We start from the raw sequence: 18,172 nt of genomic DNA, 5'->3' as shown, positions 1-18,172 counted from the left end.
GTCATGGCAGAGTGCTCGTCGGTGCCAGCTTGGGTCCTAGCACCTTGTGAGGCGGCGGGTGGCGCAGCACCCGTCGGTCTCCGATACGGAAGGTACCTTTTCGAGTCGACCGACGTGATGAACAGTTCTGATCAGTAAGGTTACCAGAAAAGAACGATCAATGTACACCGGCAACATCGTAGCAGTATCTTCATCCGTTAGCCAAATGTGTAAACTTACGTTCACAACGTCACAAAATCCACGTGAGAACGTGTATCTAAATATCCAACCTCCTAATGACGCGCGAGACATTGAATATTTGCATCAGCTCAATAATTGATTAACCAAATTATCTTCATGCTGAAAGAGAGAGAGAGAAATGAACTTTATTAAAGCACCAGCGGAGGTAGTAGGGTGCCACGCAGGGCCCTCTTGCTACCCGACTATATATGTGCAGTCATCCAGTTACGTCTCGACGCTTACGCCGGGGGACCCAACGTTCTCCACGAGGCTGTCGCCCCTGGGTCCCATCGGGTGCGTCCCTGCGCGTTTGGCGAGCGAGAGCTGTCTCGATCCGCTGGACCACCTGTAGTTGTTGCTCTGAGTCCTGAGCCGTTACGGCACGGGCAATGTCCGTTGGCAGTCTGCCTGGGTAGGCCGCTGCCTCTTGTGGATTCAGTTTACAATCCCATAACACGTGAGTTAGCGTGGCGGTCGCACTGTTACACACACTACACCTTGCGCTCTCGTAGACGTCGGGGCATATGAAGCGCGCGAGCGCAGGCGTGAGCACCGAGTTCGTTTGCAGCTGTCTGTAGAGTACCGCCTGTTCTCTAGTGAGCTGCGGGTGTGGGTCCGGCATGGAGCGACGTGCGCTCTGGTACCATTCCAGCACGTCCGCGTAGCTCGTTACCAGTTCGGCTTCTTCTTCGTCGTCTTCATCGTCGGTGGCTACTCCCTCCGCTAAGACGAGGGACGCTGGTGCCACCACGCGGCGAGTAAGACCTCGCGCAGCGGCGTTCGCCGTCTCATTGCGGTTTGGGGAGGTGCTCCCGAAGTAGCAGCCTTGATGCGCCGGGAACCATCGGAGACGAGTCCGCAGTCCGTCGGTGCACTGTCTGTCACTGCACTTCACAACGCGCACCGCACTGGCACGCACATTATTTCTGCCGTAGTTACGAACCGCTGTGCGCGAGTCGCTCAGGATCGTTGTACACTTGTTGTCGGCGAGGGCCAGCGCAATGGCGGCTTCTTCCGCCTGATGCGCTTGCTTCGCACGGACGCTGCAAGCACTGTAGATTTCGCCCGTTGTGGCGCTTATTGCTACGGCCACGTATGTGTCTTCTTTGTCTTTGTATTTAGCGGCGTCCACGTATAAGGCGCCGTTATCGTTGGCATGCTGAAACACCAAGAAAATAACAAACCCCATGACAGCCGACCATCGTCGGCGATATTCTATCGCGTGCACGCGTGCGTTTCTGTGCCTTCGTCACTAGGTTGCGTCATCGCCTTTTCACTCTGCAGGCATGCATCTGCGTCGCGCTGCTGCAACGTGCCACTTCGCAGGCGCTGAGCCCTCCACCACCTGCGCGTGTGCGCGTGTTAGTGAAGCCAGCTCCGAGCCGAGCGCTCGTGCTGTATACGTGTATACCGGCGGCATTGCCCGGCGTGCATCTCTTCGCCGGCTACACGTGCCGCTAAACGGTTCTGCACTATTCGTTCGTTGTGTTCGTGGCGTTTTTGCAACGACTTTTCTTACCGTCCACGCCGTCTGTTACTGTGCTTTCTGTTTGTGCGTGCCTGAATGATGCCTATAGCTGTTTATTGCTAAGGGCACTAAAGTTTTCCTGTCTGTGACGAGACGTATAAAAACGTTTCTCTCTGTAGCTCCGTTTTCTTTTTCTTTTTTACTTTTTTCGAGTGCGGAGAGGTGAGGAGCGGGTGCAGCACGCTATGGGATGAATTTCTCCTGAATTCTTTGCTTGTGTCTTATCATAGATTTTTTTTATGCTTGAGTTTTCATTTGGTTATAGGGAATATTTGGGATAGCGGGCTCTTGATACAGTAACCACATTTCCCATACTTCTGCAGATGATAAACAAGATCCTTACGGTGACGGAAGATGTGAACATGTGGCAGAACGGTCGCACTGGATCCATCTTAATCACTGTAAGACTGTAAGACTACGAGTTGCGTTTGTCGACCAGTAAAACGGCGGAAGTAAAACTGGAGGCATTCAAGGCATTACTAGTCCAACTATTGTCTATATATCATTCCAATAATGGCGGCGTTCTTTCAGCGCCTGTAGAAGTACTGCTTGTTAACTTGAATATCATTGAAAATTACGTTCTGCCCCCGCTGAATTTGACTGCTGCAGAGCGCTCAAGATAGGCACCAAACTCCTAGTAAAAGTGACCTTCGCTGTAGTCGCATTCCTTACTGCCATGGTGGTGCTTGTTTTCCCTGCTGCGACGCCAGTAAGAAGCATATGCATCCGCCTCGTGCACGTGTCCTCTCCTCGCCCGCACTTGATAAAGAGAGGGCCCTCTCGGCCCGACGCTCTTTCTGCCGGGTGAGCCGCGTGTCCCACGAGCAGAGAAGCGGCCCGCGAGGCGGAGAGCGGCAGCGCGCGCGTCTCCCACGCGGCGTCGTGGTGGTCGACGGGAGGGGGGCGAAACCGCCGGGCGCGCCGCCGCTCGCCGGGACCCCGGCGTCAGTCTGTGCCGGGACGAGCCGGCGACCGGCGCGGACCGTGGTCGCCCCGAGCCGCGCCGCCGGACATGTGCCGCCTTGCTCCGCTGCCGCCGGTCGAGCCCGGGACGTCGTCCGACCGCGCGGCGCCAAGGGTCCCGCCGCAGCGCTGCGCAGCTGCTCCGTAGCCGGCGTCCGACCCCTCCCTTCGCCGATGCGTCGGATGCGTCTTCAAGGACGTGCTCGCATCTGTCTGAGGAGACTGTACATTCTCTGTCTCGGCGGACGCGGAGAGTTGTCAGCGGCTGTCCAACAGCGACGACACGGCGTCCCCCGACGCGTCGTCGTGCCGAGTATTTCGCGGCCACCGGACTTGGGAACGTGAAGGCTTGTACAGAATCAGAGTATGTGCAGGATTGAGATTGCGCTTCATCGTGTAGGTCGGACACCGCACTGTCGATGGCACCGTAGCTGCACTAGTGGCTGCGCCTGGACTGTTCGCGAGATGCGGAAGAGTTTCGCTACGGACGTTGGAAGGGAGCCGTGTATGCGTTCGTGTCATAGAGAGAGAGATTCCCCGTAGCGGCAGAAGAATGTTAGCAGACATGTCAGAGGCGTGAAAGAGTGCCTGTCAGCTCCTTTCCCTGTAGATTCCAAAGTCTGCCCGCGTGTGGTGTCGTATCGAAACAAAAGGACTTAGGTATCTCTCGTCCAGAGCCTCCAGAGCCGCCGCGACTGCGCCGTTTCTATCAAAATCCACCTGAAACACCAAATAGTTGCTCTAGAGCATTTTTTTAACGAGCCAAAGCCCGCTCGCAGAGGTACACGCGGTCCAAGGCGATCGCAGTGCGGTAGTAGGCACTGCGGGCACCGCTCTGCTCCTCCTCCCCGACGAACTTTTGATTGCTTTCAAAGTAGCCATCGCCGTGCCTCTGCGCCGTTCACCGCAAGTGCCCGGCCAAGAGGCCCGAGCCTAGCCATGAATTACTCCGGCGGAACATCTTCCGTGCCCGGCAAGGGCCAGGGGGGACTGGAACGAAAATCCACCTCTGGAAGCACCAAGAGACCTTCGCCGCAGGACCCTGCCTTGCCCGAACAATTCTCGGTGAGTCACGGCTCGAAGCTCGTTCGCAGAGCGAGCTCGTATTTGTTTTCCCCTCGGAAGAAAAATCGCCCCGAGCCGCAGCTTATATGTCCGGCGTGCCTCGGTCGCGCCAATTCATCTTAGCGCGGCGGCGCGTGCTTCGCTCGGCTGCTGGAACCGCAGCCAGCGAAAAAGAGGCGCGCTCGCAGATTTGTGCGTGATTTTCGCCACGCACAAATCTGCGTGCAAATGTATTGTGCTATGCGAGGAAAGCGATGTTTTGTTGCGTTCACCTGGTGCATGACACACAACTTATGTGACACTGTGCTTGGTGCAATTTATATCCTTGCGTATATCGAAAAAAAAAAAAAAAAAAAAGAGGGCGGTGGGATACAAACTTACAAATGATCAAGGCGCAAATGGTCGATGCTGCCGTGAGCACAGTTTTTCTGCCGATATGTCCAACAGGGACGCAGACTGTTTACAGCTATGCCGGCCATACATAGAGATTATTGAGATGTTTCGTTTCGACACCTATATCTGGATTGAAAATAAATACAGGAAAAATTACGACTGGTGGCTCTGTTAAACCACACACTGCCTATAGCTAGTGCTTTTTGCGACCTGTTTGATTTTCTTTCATGGGCTCCTATAAAATTTCTACACAACTTTTGCTTCCCGACACTTGTATATATGCAAAACCCGTGAGGTTTTGCGGCACACGGCATGCATTCCTAGCCTCCTGTGTCCTTCCGTTGCTACCAGCACTCTCTCTCCGTTCAGCTTAGCTAGATGGCAGAATGTTCTGCCGTGTCAGGTCTATTGCGCGTATTTTTGTAAATAACTGCTTGCGACGGCGTGTAGGGTGATTCGCAAACAGTATAGATTTCAACCAATTCTTATAACGCGTAGCGGCCCGCAGCATCGTAGAGTCTGATGCTGTAGTTCGTAGTTCGACGACAATGTGCGTGTGTGACTCTTGTAAATATCGGAGAAAACAACAAAATACGCTACACTGCCAAGCAAAGGCGGTGAAAACGTATTCAGGGGTATACGCTTGCCATCCCGCATGAAGTTTGACGTCTAGCTGCACTTATTGCGCATTGTAGGCTTGTAGCAATGTGCAATGCACACCGTTCGCTAGTGCGATTATTGTCACAATTATGTGGGCATCGTGAGGCACATTTGTTCTACACGAGCAACACAAAAGTAGTTGCTGCACATTATAGAAAGACAACGCTCGTTGGGAAGATGTTGCAAAATACAGCCAACGAACTCTTCCCTGTATCGTAGAGCAGTTTTCAGTGTATTTGTTATTATCACTCCAGCGTCATTTATGATACCACTTTGTTTGCATAATTGAAATGAAATGAAGCTCATCCGCCCATTGATTACATGGAGAGGGCCGAGGAAAAAAAGCTGCATAAGCAGTCTGACGAGCCAAGCGGCCTCTATTACATAAGCAGCTAGTCGCCAACATATCCAAATAAAAATTGAATATCATTGCAAAAATTGGCTTTTTGACATCCATCTCACAAAAAGTCTGTATTTACGCATTCTTTCGCGACTTTTCTCTCCCTTTTCCTTCTTGCAGTACATGTTTCTTCGCTTGAAAATGGGCTGCTATCCGCAGCTACCAAATGAAATGCACTCGTTACGTTCTCATTTACCCCCCCCCCCCCCCCCCCCCCCACTCGCCTGTGTAGGCCTGACCATTAAACCGTCAGACGTTATGCGGCTATGACAAAAATATATTCCAAAAAAATCAATGTCAACACCGATTTCGTGCCCCCCCCCCCCCTTTTTTTTTTGTCAATGTTTCTGTTTCAGCCTCACAGGCGCATGTACATGCACACACGTTACGCGCATCCCTAGTTCCGTTTATGTCTTTTTTTTTTTCTTCGCCAGAACGTTGCCGTTCGACGGTACGAAATGCAGCACCTCCGTTGTATGTTTTCGTGTCTGTGTGCCAGCGCAGCTCTTGCTGTTGAATGTTTGACTGAATCTTCTATGCATTATATGTATTGTTTTGAACGCTCCCAAAGTGTACTTAAGGGGACCGGTCTCGGTCAGCATGTTTTTAATCATCCTTTTCCCGACGCCCTTTTACTCCTTTGGAGACACACTAGAATCAGATTTTGATTATTATACTTTTTACCTGTCCCAAAGAAGTGTAGCCCACAGTGACTGTGGCAATACCGGACATGTAGCATTGTGTTTACGCTACCGATCTGACTTCTGAGTCTCTACAGCCTCTCAAGCTTCTATAGTATCAAACCAGGTTAGGACAGGATGCAATAATATTATCTCACTGACACCGCTGCCACTGTTTATTGAGCTGCCCTGCATTTTTTGAGGAACAAACCGTACCTCCACTCTACGGCTGAGTTTTCAGTTGGTGGCAGATATTCCTTCATGACGAGACCCTCTTTAACAGCGATAACCGTGCCGAATCCGGAGACGCTCTGAACAGAGTCGACGATCTCGAAATACTGTCAAATGAAACTCATCAAGCACCGACCGCTGTGACTCAGCGCTATCCTGATAATCACGAAGCCTTGAGTTCGAATAAACACTGCGGCGGCCGCATACCAATGGCGCGCTATCACATGCACATTTACATACAAGAAGAAGAAGAACAAGAGCGCACTCGTATTGAAATTTACCGCACGTTAAGTGATCCAAAGTGTTCAACACTAATGCGGAGCTGTGCTCTATATACACGGCGTTTATCGTTCTACTTTAGCTCCTAGACGTAAAACTGCAACATTAATAATAGAATTTGCCAAGCGAGAGCTACCAAGCGCGACGACTATACTGTGCCGCGTCCTAACTGATCGACGGTTACGAACATGAGCGAGCTATAATGGTTTTCCATGGCAAACACAAGAATTCCAGAATGCAACTGATATACATTATACTTGTTTTGACACAGTATAATACTCTACCTGAACGAACAGCAAGATACCACAATAAGCTGTTCACTCAAATGAAGCTTCCTTCAAATGAAACGTAAACAGGCCAGCTTTGTGGGGTGCCGGGGATGTTGTAGTCGTAATGGTTCTTTTAATCTGAACAAGTTCGCTCCAATATCGTTTTATGCAGCGGGTTTCTACTGTTGTAAATTGAAATTCATGAAACTGTGTGCAAATGTAAACTGTGTCTGTGTTTAGTCGTGTTGGGGGAATGTTCCCTCTTTGGTGTGAAGTTCTGTAAAAACAGCAGTATCAATGAAAATCTCACAAATACAACTTTAAAAGTGGTGGTGTCTCATCATTCAAGCGCAAAATACTTACAAGCTCCGTCACGCTGGACGGAGCTTGTTCTTTCAAAACTGAAGCACATAATTTAGAAGATACGCCGCCTGTTCACCATCACTTTTACCTTTACGCCTTTACATTTCTTTGTACTGGGTCTTCAGTTAACCCTATTTATACTGCTGTTTTTTCCGTGCGCGTAGTTTAGAAGCTGCAAACAGCTAAACTAAACCAAGTTCTCGCCACTCTACAGATGAAAAAAAAAATGTACACCCTTTTCGATAATGTTTTCGTTTTTTCACGTAGTCTGTCTAGAATTACGGTAATGTAGGGTCGTACCTTGTAAACAATCCATTTTCTATTCTTTCCTCTCTTCATCATTCACTCGGATGCCTTCGTTCACGCCGCCGTTATCGTCGGGATCGGCCACTCGGCGAGGAATATGATAAGAAATGAAGACCGGAAAAAAATGGAGTGGTAAAAAAAAAAAAGGCAGACTTCAGCGATCCCTTTGATTCTGAATTCATTTACTGCCACAGCAGCAATATCTCGCAGTGTAGATACCGCCATCTTCCCAAGAACGTTGCGTTGCAGACGACATCGTCCTCGTCCATGTGCACCACAATATTGCCTGTTGTGGCCTCCGAATTACACGCAAGAACGTCACCACTCTCAGAATCTGTGCGGGGCGCAATGCCCCGTTCAAGTTGCGAAACGCTGAAACTCTACAATAGCGCAATCGTCAGCTGATCAGTCTGCTATTTGCACATTGCCTCAGACGCGTGAGTTCGAATCCAAGCGGTGAGCAGCAACGCTTTCTTCTACGCCATATGGCGAGGCTGAATACGAGTAGGTGGCCTGACGACGACTTGATGGTGACGACGGTGGCGTGACGACTTAACGAATACACGCAGTGGACGGACGCAAACCCCGCTTCGGTCGCAGAGTGTGGTCACAGTAAAATACGGCACCAGAACGAAGAGGTCGATTAGAAGAAAGTTGCAACTTGACCATCGTTTTAGTCAGCTTTAAGAGCGTACAACCCTACAAGCCAAATGTTGATTTGCTGCCATAAAATATAGCCGACGCCTCTTCTGCGAGATGAGTTCCGCTGAAGGTCACGACTTTTTTGCATCAGCTATACGCGTGTTCCGTATTCTGCGATATGAACGCAGTGCTGCAGTATTTACTATCAATCTTGCACTACGGGCCACTTGAACAACTGGTTCGTGAGATTAGAGTTTTTTAACATCTTCGTTTTTCTGGGATTTTACGTGCCAAACCCAGTTCTGATTATGAGGCGCGCCGTACTAGAGGGCTCCGGATTAATTTTGACCACCTGGGGTTCATTAACGTGCACTACAGCGAAAGCACACGGGCGTTTTTGCATTCCGCCTCCAGTGTCATTAGTAACGAGCACGCCGATGACGTTGCTCGCTCAGCTCACGAAGACAGTGCTTGTAAATCGACCCCGTTGTCAAGGACAGATGCAGCTGGGAAACTTGCAGTGTTTGCCCGAGACATGACATTGTCCATGTGGAACATGCCAAGGAACCGGCTGGCTTTTTGCTCCGCCCATATACGCCTATCCCATCTGAACTTTCCCGACGCGAGATAACCCTGCTTTGTCGGCTATGACTATAGGAGTGGCCATTACGATGTCTTTTGCCTTCCGCATTGGAATGGACGACAACGCTGCTTGGGATGAGTGTGGTCGCGAGGAGACACCTGAGCACATTCTTTGTGACTCTCCTCGATACAATGTGCAGATGCGATCGCTTGCGACGGTGCTAGCTCGCGTTGATGATACGCCACTTTCGGAACGAACTATATTGCACTGCCATCAGCTTCACCAACCGTCGCATCAGAGAGCGACGAAGGCATTGTTAAGATTACGAAGGGCAAGAAACTTGTACAAACGACTGTATATATAGCTCAGACTGCTGTTACGTGTGTGGGGACGTAGGTTTTCGGACTCGGCCGTGGCTTTCAAAAATTTCAAGGACGCTTAAGCTTCGCCTTTAAGAGTGGAACGCGATAGCATTCAAAGATCCCTGACTGCTTCTCACGCGTCCCGGCAATCGCAGCTTATGTAAACGTAATGTTTATCGGCAAACGCTGGCGGCGAACGGTATGCAAGAAGGAGAGCTTTCTGGTAGAAACGCCTCCCTCTGCGTGAGCCGATCTTCTGTTAATGTTTCGCACTTTTAATATTTCAGTCTGATAAGATTTAACGCAAAAGGCATGCGCTGTCCGTGTTTTGTTTCATGGTATTTGTTTATGGGTTGTCATTCTCAAAATTTTGAGGAAAAAAGTCATGAGCCATTCCACTCTGTGAAGGTGGATGACCAGCGAAGTTGTTTAGCACACGACACAGACATGACACAGAATTTGGAACAAAGGTACGAACACATTTATTGTCTTGATCGGTGGTCATTATTTGTCTTGATGGATGGACAATTAGTGTTTGCGGCCCGCCGGCGCCGATTGCACTCTCGCATCTGTTATCGCCTCGCTCTTCATAGGCGCGTTGCACCTGGGGAGTCCTGACTATACACGGCCTTCCCATTACGACGACAGAAGAAAAGTGAAATTCAAAATGGAGAACGGCAACTTGTCTTTCTGGTTTGCTTATATACCGCCCCCACGAGAGAGTGGAAAGAAAGGAAACTAGATAAGCAAACGCTTGGAACGCCGACAAAAAGAGGGCGGTGCGAACGTAGACATGGTCGACGCGGGTCGCACAGCGGCAAACTTTTTAAAGAGCTTTATTATATCTACCTGGAAGTCTACTGATCTTGAAAATGGTGCCTATTGATAACTAATCTACTAAAGATGCATATCCAAGGGAATCCGACCAGCCAACATTGGAAGAAGACGACGACAAACGCGCGAGCAGTGGCACGAGTGCGTTCACGCCGACGAGCCAGCTGCGGAAGACGATGACTAACGCGCGAGCAATGGCACGAGCGCGTTCGCGCGGGACCTGAGGTTTTGCTTATGCACATGAAAAATACACGGAACCCTATCCATAAACAGCTTCGCTGTAATAACTTTGTGAAGAATGTAACACAAGGTTTGAGCAATTTTAGTGATAGAAGAACTTTAGTGCTGTATCGAATATATACGCCAATTTGCGCTCACGGGACGCCAACGCCGGCCACGACGCCGACACCGGATTTTCTGTGACACTGGGCCCTTAGCGCTATCGCGTTAAAAAGACAACGAGACCACGAACAGCCAAGGTTTAATCTTCTAGCGAAGCCAGGCCAGCTCTGCTAGCTGGGCATTCTGAGCGCGCACCAGAGCTCGGACCGTGCCGCACGCCACCGCCAGTGATTCTCCCAGCCGGCTAGCGGCGACCGATAGGTGTTAACTTGTTGCAACGGCAGTGATCGTTTTCACGTGCTTGGTGCGTAGCCATTCATCTCTTTCTTATATTTCTAGTTCCTCCGTCCCCATTGTAGGGTAGCAAACCGGATTTTATCTTCTGGTTGACATCCCGGTCTTTATTTCTTTCTTTCATTTGTCTATCACAACAATGCGACTATGGGGATATATGCGACAGTTCAAGCTCTAGTGGCATGGCGTTCCGAAGGGGCTTGTCGCTACAGTCGTAATGACAGTTGGTTCCCGAGCAACCTATGACCTTAGAACTGCAGTTGGGCAATGAGAGACGCTAGATTATAGAGGGCTCCATGGGGCCGTATTTTCATTACGTTTGCAATCATAAGAACATTCGAGACCCGTCCGTGCCACCACCGTCGTGCTGTCACGGTCGATGATGCATGCATGGCCCGCGCGGCCCGCGCTTGGAGGGTTAGATGGTTTTCAGAGACGCCAGAGACGCGCAGTGGGTTTCGCCGTTAAAACGAGGGCAGCGCTCTGCTTACCGCTGCTGGCATGAGCGTTGTGTGCACAGACACAAGCGGCTCTGCAGCTATGTGCATATACCACACCAGGGTGCACATAGAGTGTGGTCTGAGCGGACAGCATATTTGAAGCTACGAACACCGACGGTTTTCCGTCGTATGCATATCGTTCACCAACGGTGTACGTCGCCTCCAACGCCGCTTGCGACGCTCTTCATCACGCCAGCGTTGTGAGACGCCTGGTAGCTGCCAGGTCGCTGTTTCTTCTGCTGCGCAGCAGAAGTTACATCGGGTGTTGCGTCCCGCCAACATGTCGCCCCGCGTATCGTTAGAACACTGGCCAACGAGCTCGAGCGCCCCGCTATCAAGATCGCTGTCAATTGCTATCGCTTCGCCCTTCGGGTGAAACTGCTAATTTTGAAACTGCTAACAACGGTATTGTCGCGCGTCACAGTCTGTTTAGTGCAAAGAATATGGGAACTGGCTTGAAATACGCCTCACGCCACGAAAAAAAAAAGAAAGCAAGAACAATCTTATGTGGAAAGCATCGACGATGATTGTCAATGTAAGTGAATAGCCGAATGCTTCAAGATAGCTATTCGCCTTAGTATAGAGGAATGGGTGTGCGCTTGATTGCATATATTTGGTGCTGCGAGGATATTGAGATAGCGTTTGTTGTTTCAGTGCGTAATTCAGTAAAGAACAGCGCCGTTGACCGGCACATCTCTAGCGGTAGCGTAGGTCAGCACGTGAGTCTCAAAGAGCTATATAATGGTTGATGTTCAGCAACCAACGCGTCCTTTTCGTCGGCGCCCTTGTAGAAGCTGTGGAAGTCCAACCTACGACCATCAACCACTGACCACGCAAACGGGCATAAAAACGCAACAGCAAATTTCTTGTGGCTGTGACCCAAGGACCGCATGTGGACTACAACTATAGCGAACGGTTGTTTATTCTTACTTTGTTTGGTTCAGCTATAGCTCCCCAGCAAACCACAAACATTAATTGGACGTACCACAAAAGACCAAATATCCAAGACATTTAACGACCTCTAGTTTACATCTATAGTATGTTCGTCTAGTACGTGGCACTCAAGAGTCATCCAAAAGACATCGAATGTATTTGTGATTTGGACATCTCTTGCACATTCAAAGCTTTCGCACATTGATCGTACATTGTGCGTTGTGAGTATATGCACGCACTATGCGCAGAAATACAAGCAAGTTGTCTCTAATGCCTAACAATGGGAAGCTAGGAGAGCAAAAGCATTTATTTTGCAATTTAGTACGACCTTTGCACGCACTGCTGGAGGTCTAGTAATGTTGCTGCCGGACACCGCGCGCAAAAGCCAATACTTTCGGCATTTTTTCGCTATGCTTTCGGTCTCGGTTAAGTCATTTTCTTTCTCATACAAAGATGCTTTATTTTTCAGTTATATCTATTAGTACACTGTTGTAAATACGTAACCTTTAACTTGCCTATGTATTACGACAGTTTATAAAGAAAAAAAGAAGCTTGAACTCGCAATAGCTTTGACTTCGCATCGCCACTGATATCAATTAAGCAACACACGCCTCGATGCAAGTGCGCAGAAATGTTCCGCGCGCGAGCAGCGTGTGCTTTATTAGTGTCTTTTCAAGTTTTGTGCGGTTGACCATGGCCCAAGTACGTATATATTAGGCAGAACTTACAGTTGCGTGCTGAAATTTAGAGCTGTGCTTCTGACTGCTATTTGTGGTACGTTTGTTCGCCTTGCGGAGCGCTTACGGAAATGTTCTGGAGGCAATGTTTTGATGGTTAATTTTTGCACATGTTTGTATCGCTTGGTTTCCGTTGTTCCTCTTCAAGTGTCAGGGATATTTCTCATTTGCAATGCCTATCTCTACATCTCTGGCAACATTGTGTTATTGGCACTTTTGTGATGTGAGAAGCTGCCTGACCAAGTTGCCTATCAAGATGAACATTCCATCTCTGGATTCTGCTTGCGTGGAATTTATTTTATCATATATTTTTAAATGCAGCTAGAAAGTACTGGCTTTCAATCTTGAATCCGGTGGCCCCAGAAGCAGGTGCTGGCAAGCAGGCCATGTACTTTTGGTCATTAATTAGTATGTGATATTACCTCCTACTAATCAGTTTTATTCTTTTTAATTATAATTGTGGCACTGTGCCTAGTAGTCATTTTATGAGTGTTACGTTACTTGTGTTTTAATGAAGTTTTTTTCAAGAATCTGTTTTTGATTACGTGTGTTTTTTTTTAGGTCCGCGTGTAACCTGTTTGTATACAGCGAGAACATGTAATGAATAATTTCATACTTGTGCCTGGCTGCGGGTCGATTATTTTTGTAATTAAGCTTTATCAGTTGTATAAATAAAAAAGTAACATTGGTATGACATTGTGAGTTTCACTGGTGTGCTTTACCTAGTGCTTACTGAACTCACTATTTTTCATTTATCCATTGCAGGATTTGTAATGATGCATAATTATCAAAATTCAGATTTACGGTTTTGTTAGCACAGTTTTCGCATTTTGATGAGAGCTAGAACTATATATAAAAGTTGACAGTCACTTTAGCGAACACTGAAGAGGATGAAGGCGGAATCCTGCGCACTCACGAGGCATTAATTAAATTATTTGTCATTCTCATTCGAATGCGTTGTTACTTCCTATTGTTTTCTCCTACCAAAGTTGTGGGCTCGAGTGCCTTAATTACCTGTGCCTTAATTAACTTCGTCATAATTAACACCAATGGTTGCGGGCTCTGCTCCCACCAAAGGTCGAGGGTTTGAGTGCCTTAATTAATGGTATCTTAATTAAGTTCGCCTTAATAACGTTCGACTTCCACCAAAGGTCGAGGGTCCGAGTGCCTTAATTAACTTGCCCTAAGTAACTTCGCCCTAATGAACACCCAAGGTAGTGGGTTCGACTGTATACCTTCACCATGTCAATTGGAATCCAACTTGAAGATAACTTGGGGATGTGGCCGGTTCGCCCATATCTCCAAGTGGTTTCGACTCCCAACAATGGTCGTGGGCTTGAGTGCCTCAATTAACTCTATCTTAATGAACTGTGCCATAATTCACTTCGACCTAATTAACACTAAAGGTCGAGGGTTCAATCCCCAATTTTGGTGCCATTGAATTTTGGTGCTGCAACGCTGGACATCGCATTTTTCGACCATTGAGCCATCTAAGGATTTCACCTTAATAAGTGTTGCAATTTATATTTTCACATTCACACGTTTACACGTTAACTAAACATTTCAAGCAAAGTCACCTGCTACATGCCGACAATGGGGGTAACTGTGCCATTAGTGTGCCTCAGCAGTTTTACCATCGAGAACAAATAAAATGCGAACAGCGGAGTGTGTGGCCGAAGCATAACTAAAGGTATACTGTGCATGTCGTCGGCCAGTCGTTGTGCACGTGCGTGGGGATGTAGTTCTCGAGGAAGAGTGCAGCGCTGCTCGCTCTGTTGCGATAAACGTCACCCGTATTTTGTCCGAAAGTTGTTTTCTCATCTCTCCGTGGCAGTGCCATACCCACCTGGCAGTACACTGTTATGGTGGCAAGCACCATCGCTACATCTGTAGTGTGATATAGCTGGCATGCACCCAGCTTGCTAACGTGCATTGCTTTGCTTTTGTTACCACCATCAAAGCTGCCAGTGTCTAATCGTAATTTGAATAGCACGAAAAATGTATTGCATTGGATGCGCAACAACAGTGCTAGCCACCTTAAAAGTAATCACAGATAGGAATGGCACTGCAATGGCGGGGTGAGAATACAAGCTTCAAACAAAATACAGGTGACGTAATACGCGTTAGGACAAGCAGCCCCGCACTCCGCATCGAAACCACATGCATGTGTACAGTGATCGCTGGCCGACGCCGCACACTGTGCTTTTAGTTACGTTTTGGCCACACACTCTGCTGTTCGCATTTCATTTGCATTCGATAGTACATCTGCTGTGGCACTCGCAGGTATGCAGCTCACTATAGCGTCAACAGGAAAGATCCACTAGATGTTCTATGGACCTCCTGCATCCCCCAAAAGAACATCTATTAGAGTCCAGCTGCGACATCCTTTCAACGTTACAGCAACGTGATCTGTATGGGACTTAGATTATCCACGGTACGTATTTGTGATGTTGTTTGGAGAAATATAGATATCTATAGGATGTGTGCAATGTCTCAAACATGACGTTCTATGGACATCTATGGTACATTAAGGGTTCACTGGGTCCTGACAAAAACTCGGTCGTATAACTTATCATCGAGTTAAACAAAAACAGTTCGTCTCTTCGTGTGAGTTTTACGCGCGCCGCAAATGGCGGGGGACATGCCAAGAAAAAGCCGTGGCTCGTCCAAGTGTCCTCGCGGACCCGCGTGCGGAAGAGAATCCGCGGCGCATCGTCGTCCAGGTGGCGAGTCTGACGCTGATCGGGAGTGGGTGGGGCGCCGCCCGGGTGTGTGTGGCGAGGGCAGATCTAGTCTCGCCTGCAGCAGCTGGCGCTCGTTGTGTTCGGCGTGCGCGGAGCTCAGACGACGCCCAGAGGCAGTTTATCTCGTCTATCCGTCCTCGTCTCTCCACCGCTCCGAGCGGCGCTTTAGTTTGACATCAGCAACATGTGTCGCGCGATTGTTTTCTGGCAGGCCTAGATGTTCGTAAAGAGAAGGAAAGGAAAATAGAAAAAAAAAATTGCGCATCGCGGGGGGTGCGGCTCAGCTTTTCCGAGCGGCCCTCCGGATAAAAAGGGCTGAGGAGTACTTGTGTTCCAATCCTTGTTCTAGCGTTCAATCTTTGCAGCGTTCAATCTGCCGTTTTTACGAGAGCTAGCGCCCCGCCGTTTTTGGGGAAAACAATGCCACATGAAGTCATCTGAACAGTACTGCACAATAAGAGTTACCTTCTTCTGCGCTCGCGGCGTCCGTTGAGGTGCTATCATCTTTTTTGCCGGGTGAGATAATTGAGGATGGTGTCGCCTATAATGCCAAGAAATGATGGGACAATCTGTCACACCGAATTGAATCGCGTCTTTCTTTTCCCACTAGTTAGAACACATGCGCCGCCATTTGCTGGGTCGGTTCTGTGCGTGGGGCCAGCACGGGCCTCGTGCAATCGGTTTGCCGCGAGCGTTCTTTGCATTCACGAAAAAGGCTAATCCATGTGTGACAACTTTTCTCTGTCTATCGCCGATTCTGTTGTGTCAAAATATTCTCTTCTGCATCACGGTAAATGAAAAGAACATACCATTGGTTAGCAAACAAACCAACGATAACCTTTGCAAAGAAGGGAGATCGAACGTGTACACGCGCATCCAAGAAGGACGACGTTAAGCAATAAAATGCGCAGAGAGAACACACACTCAACACAGGACTGGCGATAGTTTCGCACCTGTGCTGGTGTTCCTCTTCTTTTGCTTTCTTGTTTTTTTTCTTTGCGCGTTAATTTGTGCGCGTTTTATAAATTTTGGCCGTTGACGGTTGCCAGTGTGCAAGCGAAATAAAAGATATATATATATATATATATATATATAATGCAGCGAGAGCTGAAATATTGGTATGTAAAGGAGTGCCGGAGCAATTGATGGACGCTGCACAGGCACCGAGCAAAAAAATAAAATATATACATGAAGACAGTCTATTAGAACTTCGACATATAACGCGCACACACATGGACGGACGGACGCACGCATACCCACACACTGCAAGAATGATTCTGGTGATTTCATGAGTAGACCAGTGGCCAAAGAAATAATTCATTTCTGAGGGATCATGTGGGATATGCTTATATAGCCTTGTGCAGTCGATTTCATGTTATAAAGCTCTTAAAATGACGATATGCCTTGAAATTACCCGTCATCAAACAGCACCCCACGAGAAGTTGATGCCTCTCAATTTCTCGGAGGAATCTGTGACGAATGCGGGCGATGTACATGTGGTCGACAATGCATCCCGACGCACTGGAGATGATAGTGGCTTATCTGCATAAATTATAGGTGACAGAAAAGAGGGGGGAAAATATGCGAATCTCTTGCGCTGTGGGAATCAGTTTAATGTAAGCTTTCTTTGGTGCGAGCAACGCTGTTCTTGTTTAACTGTCATTTGCAAGTGCAAAGCACACGACCAAGCTGCTGCACTTTTGCACCGGGAAACGCCTCGCTCAACGTAAACGAATGGCCCTCCAACACAACAGACACACCCAGCAGATACCAGAGTCTATCGCATACATTACACATCCGAATCAAACTCATCCTGCACGAAGTGTTTCTCTCAGAATACTTGTTTGCACATGTAAATGACATGGTGCTGTTCCGCTGCTTTCTCATCACTGCCTGTTGACACCGGTCGGCTTCGCGTTTGTATACGAGTAAGTGCGCGCTCGCGCTCAAGGCTCTTCTTCGATGCGTATCGACGCTGCTCCGCTTTGTGTTTTTGGACGAACATTTTTTTATTTGTTTGTTCATAGTCTTAAGATTGGTCACTTCTCAATTTAACACCCCTAAGTACACCTTTGTGCCAAGGCACGTCCAAAGTAGAGGCGGGCATCCGCTGCAGACGTGGGAGCGGAGCAAATGTTGACCGCGCTCCTCGGTGCTCGTCGCCGCCACCCGAAGCTGCTCCACTTCGATCGTGTTTACGAGTCAGCATGAGCTCGCGTTACAAACCACGCTTCGCCACGTATCGAAGACGTTCAGTCTCCGCTGGACGCTTCTTCCAAGCCTCTGTCCCTCCACACTTATTGGATACGTTTCGGCCCAATTTTGCTCATGCTTGAGCGCACGTCTGCGCTTACATCATCCGTCGCCCCGAGCCGCCACGATATGCACTATATCTGCGGGACCGGCCCAACATGCAAGACAGCAGCCAGCATACAGCACGAGCAAAGTTATGGGGAGGGGGGAAGAGAGGCACAAAAAATTTCAATAAAAAAAAAAAACGGTGGCGCTATTAAATGGCATTAGGTTCTAAATTTGAAAAATAGAATCACACGTCGCAAATGTACAGTTTCCTTCTTATTATTCTCATGGCCGGCTTTCTGCTCCAGGAAGCCGCACGACGACGTTGCGAAAAGGTTTCCTGAGCGCCGCCGTTATGGTAACGCCGCGAAATCTCAATAAGCATCGGCGAGAAGTCAGATCCTTTGACAAAGCTGCACGTACTGAAGTCGCTGGCGTTCTCTGAAAAATCAATGTTCTAGAATGGCGGTCTGCTGACCTTGAGTCACATTAGGATAAAGCAACCCTTCGAGAGCGTCACCAGCTTTCATAGATTCAGAGGTGGGCA

At 48.5% G+C, this 18,172-nt stretch overlaps 1 protein-coding gene across 1 annotated transcript in view; it reads left to right on the top strand.

Moving 5' to 3' along the window:
- Positions 1–3,447: 3,447 nt before the first annotated feature.
- Positions 3,448–18,172, top strand: part of LOC119434721 (prolyl endopeptidase FAP) — a 394,283-nt gene continuing 379,558 nt past the window's right edge. The window contains exon 1 of the mRNA XM_037701822.2: positions 3,448–3,775. Coding sequence (XP_037557750.1) covers positions 3,650–3,775 — 126 coding nt within the window. The 5' untranslated portion in view covers positions 3,448–3,649. The remainder of the gene's footprint in view (positions 3,776–18,172) is intronic.

Source organism: Dermacentor silvarum, chromosome 1, assembly GCF_013339745.2.
Source record: "Dermacentor silvarum isolate Dsil-2018 chromosome 1, BIME_Dsil_1.4, whole genome shotgun sequence".
Classification (NCBI taxonomy): Eukaryota; Metazoa; Arthropoda; class Arachnida; order Ixodida; family Ixodidae; genus Dermacentor; species Dermacentor silvarum.
The sequence above is the reverse complement of the archived record's forward strand: the minus strand, read 5'-3'. Positions and strand labels throughout refer to the sequence as shown.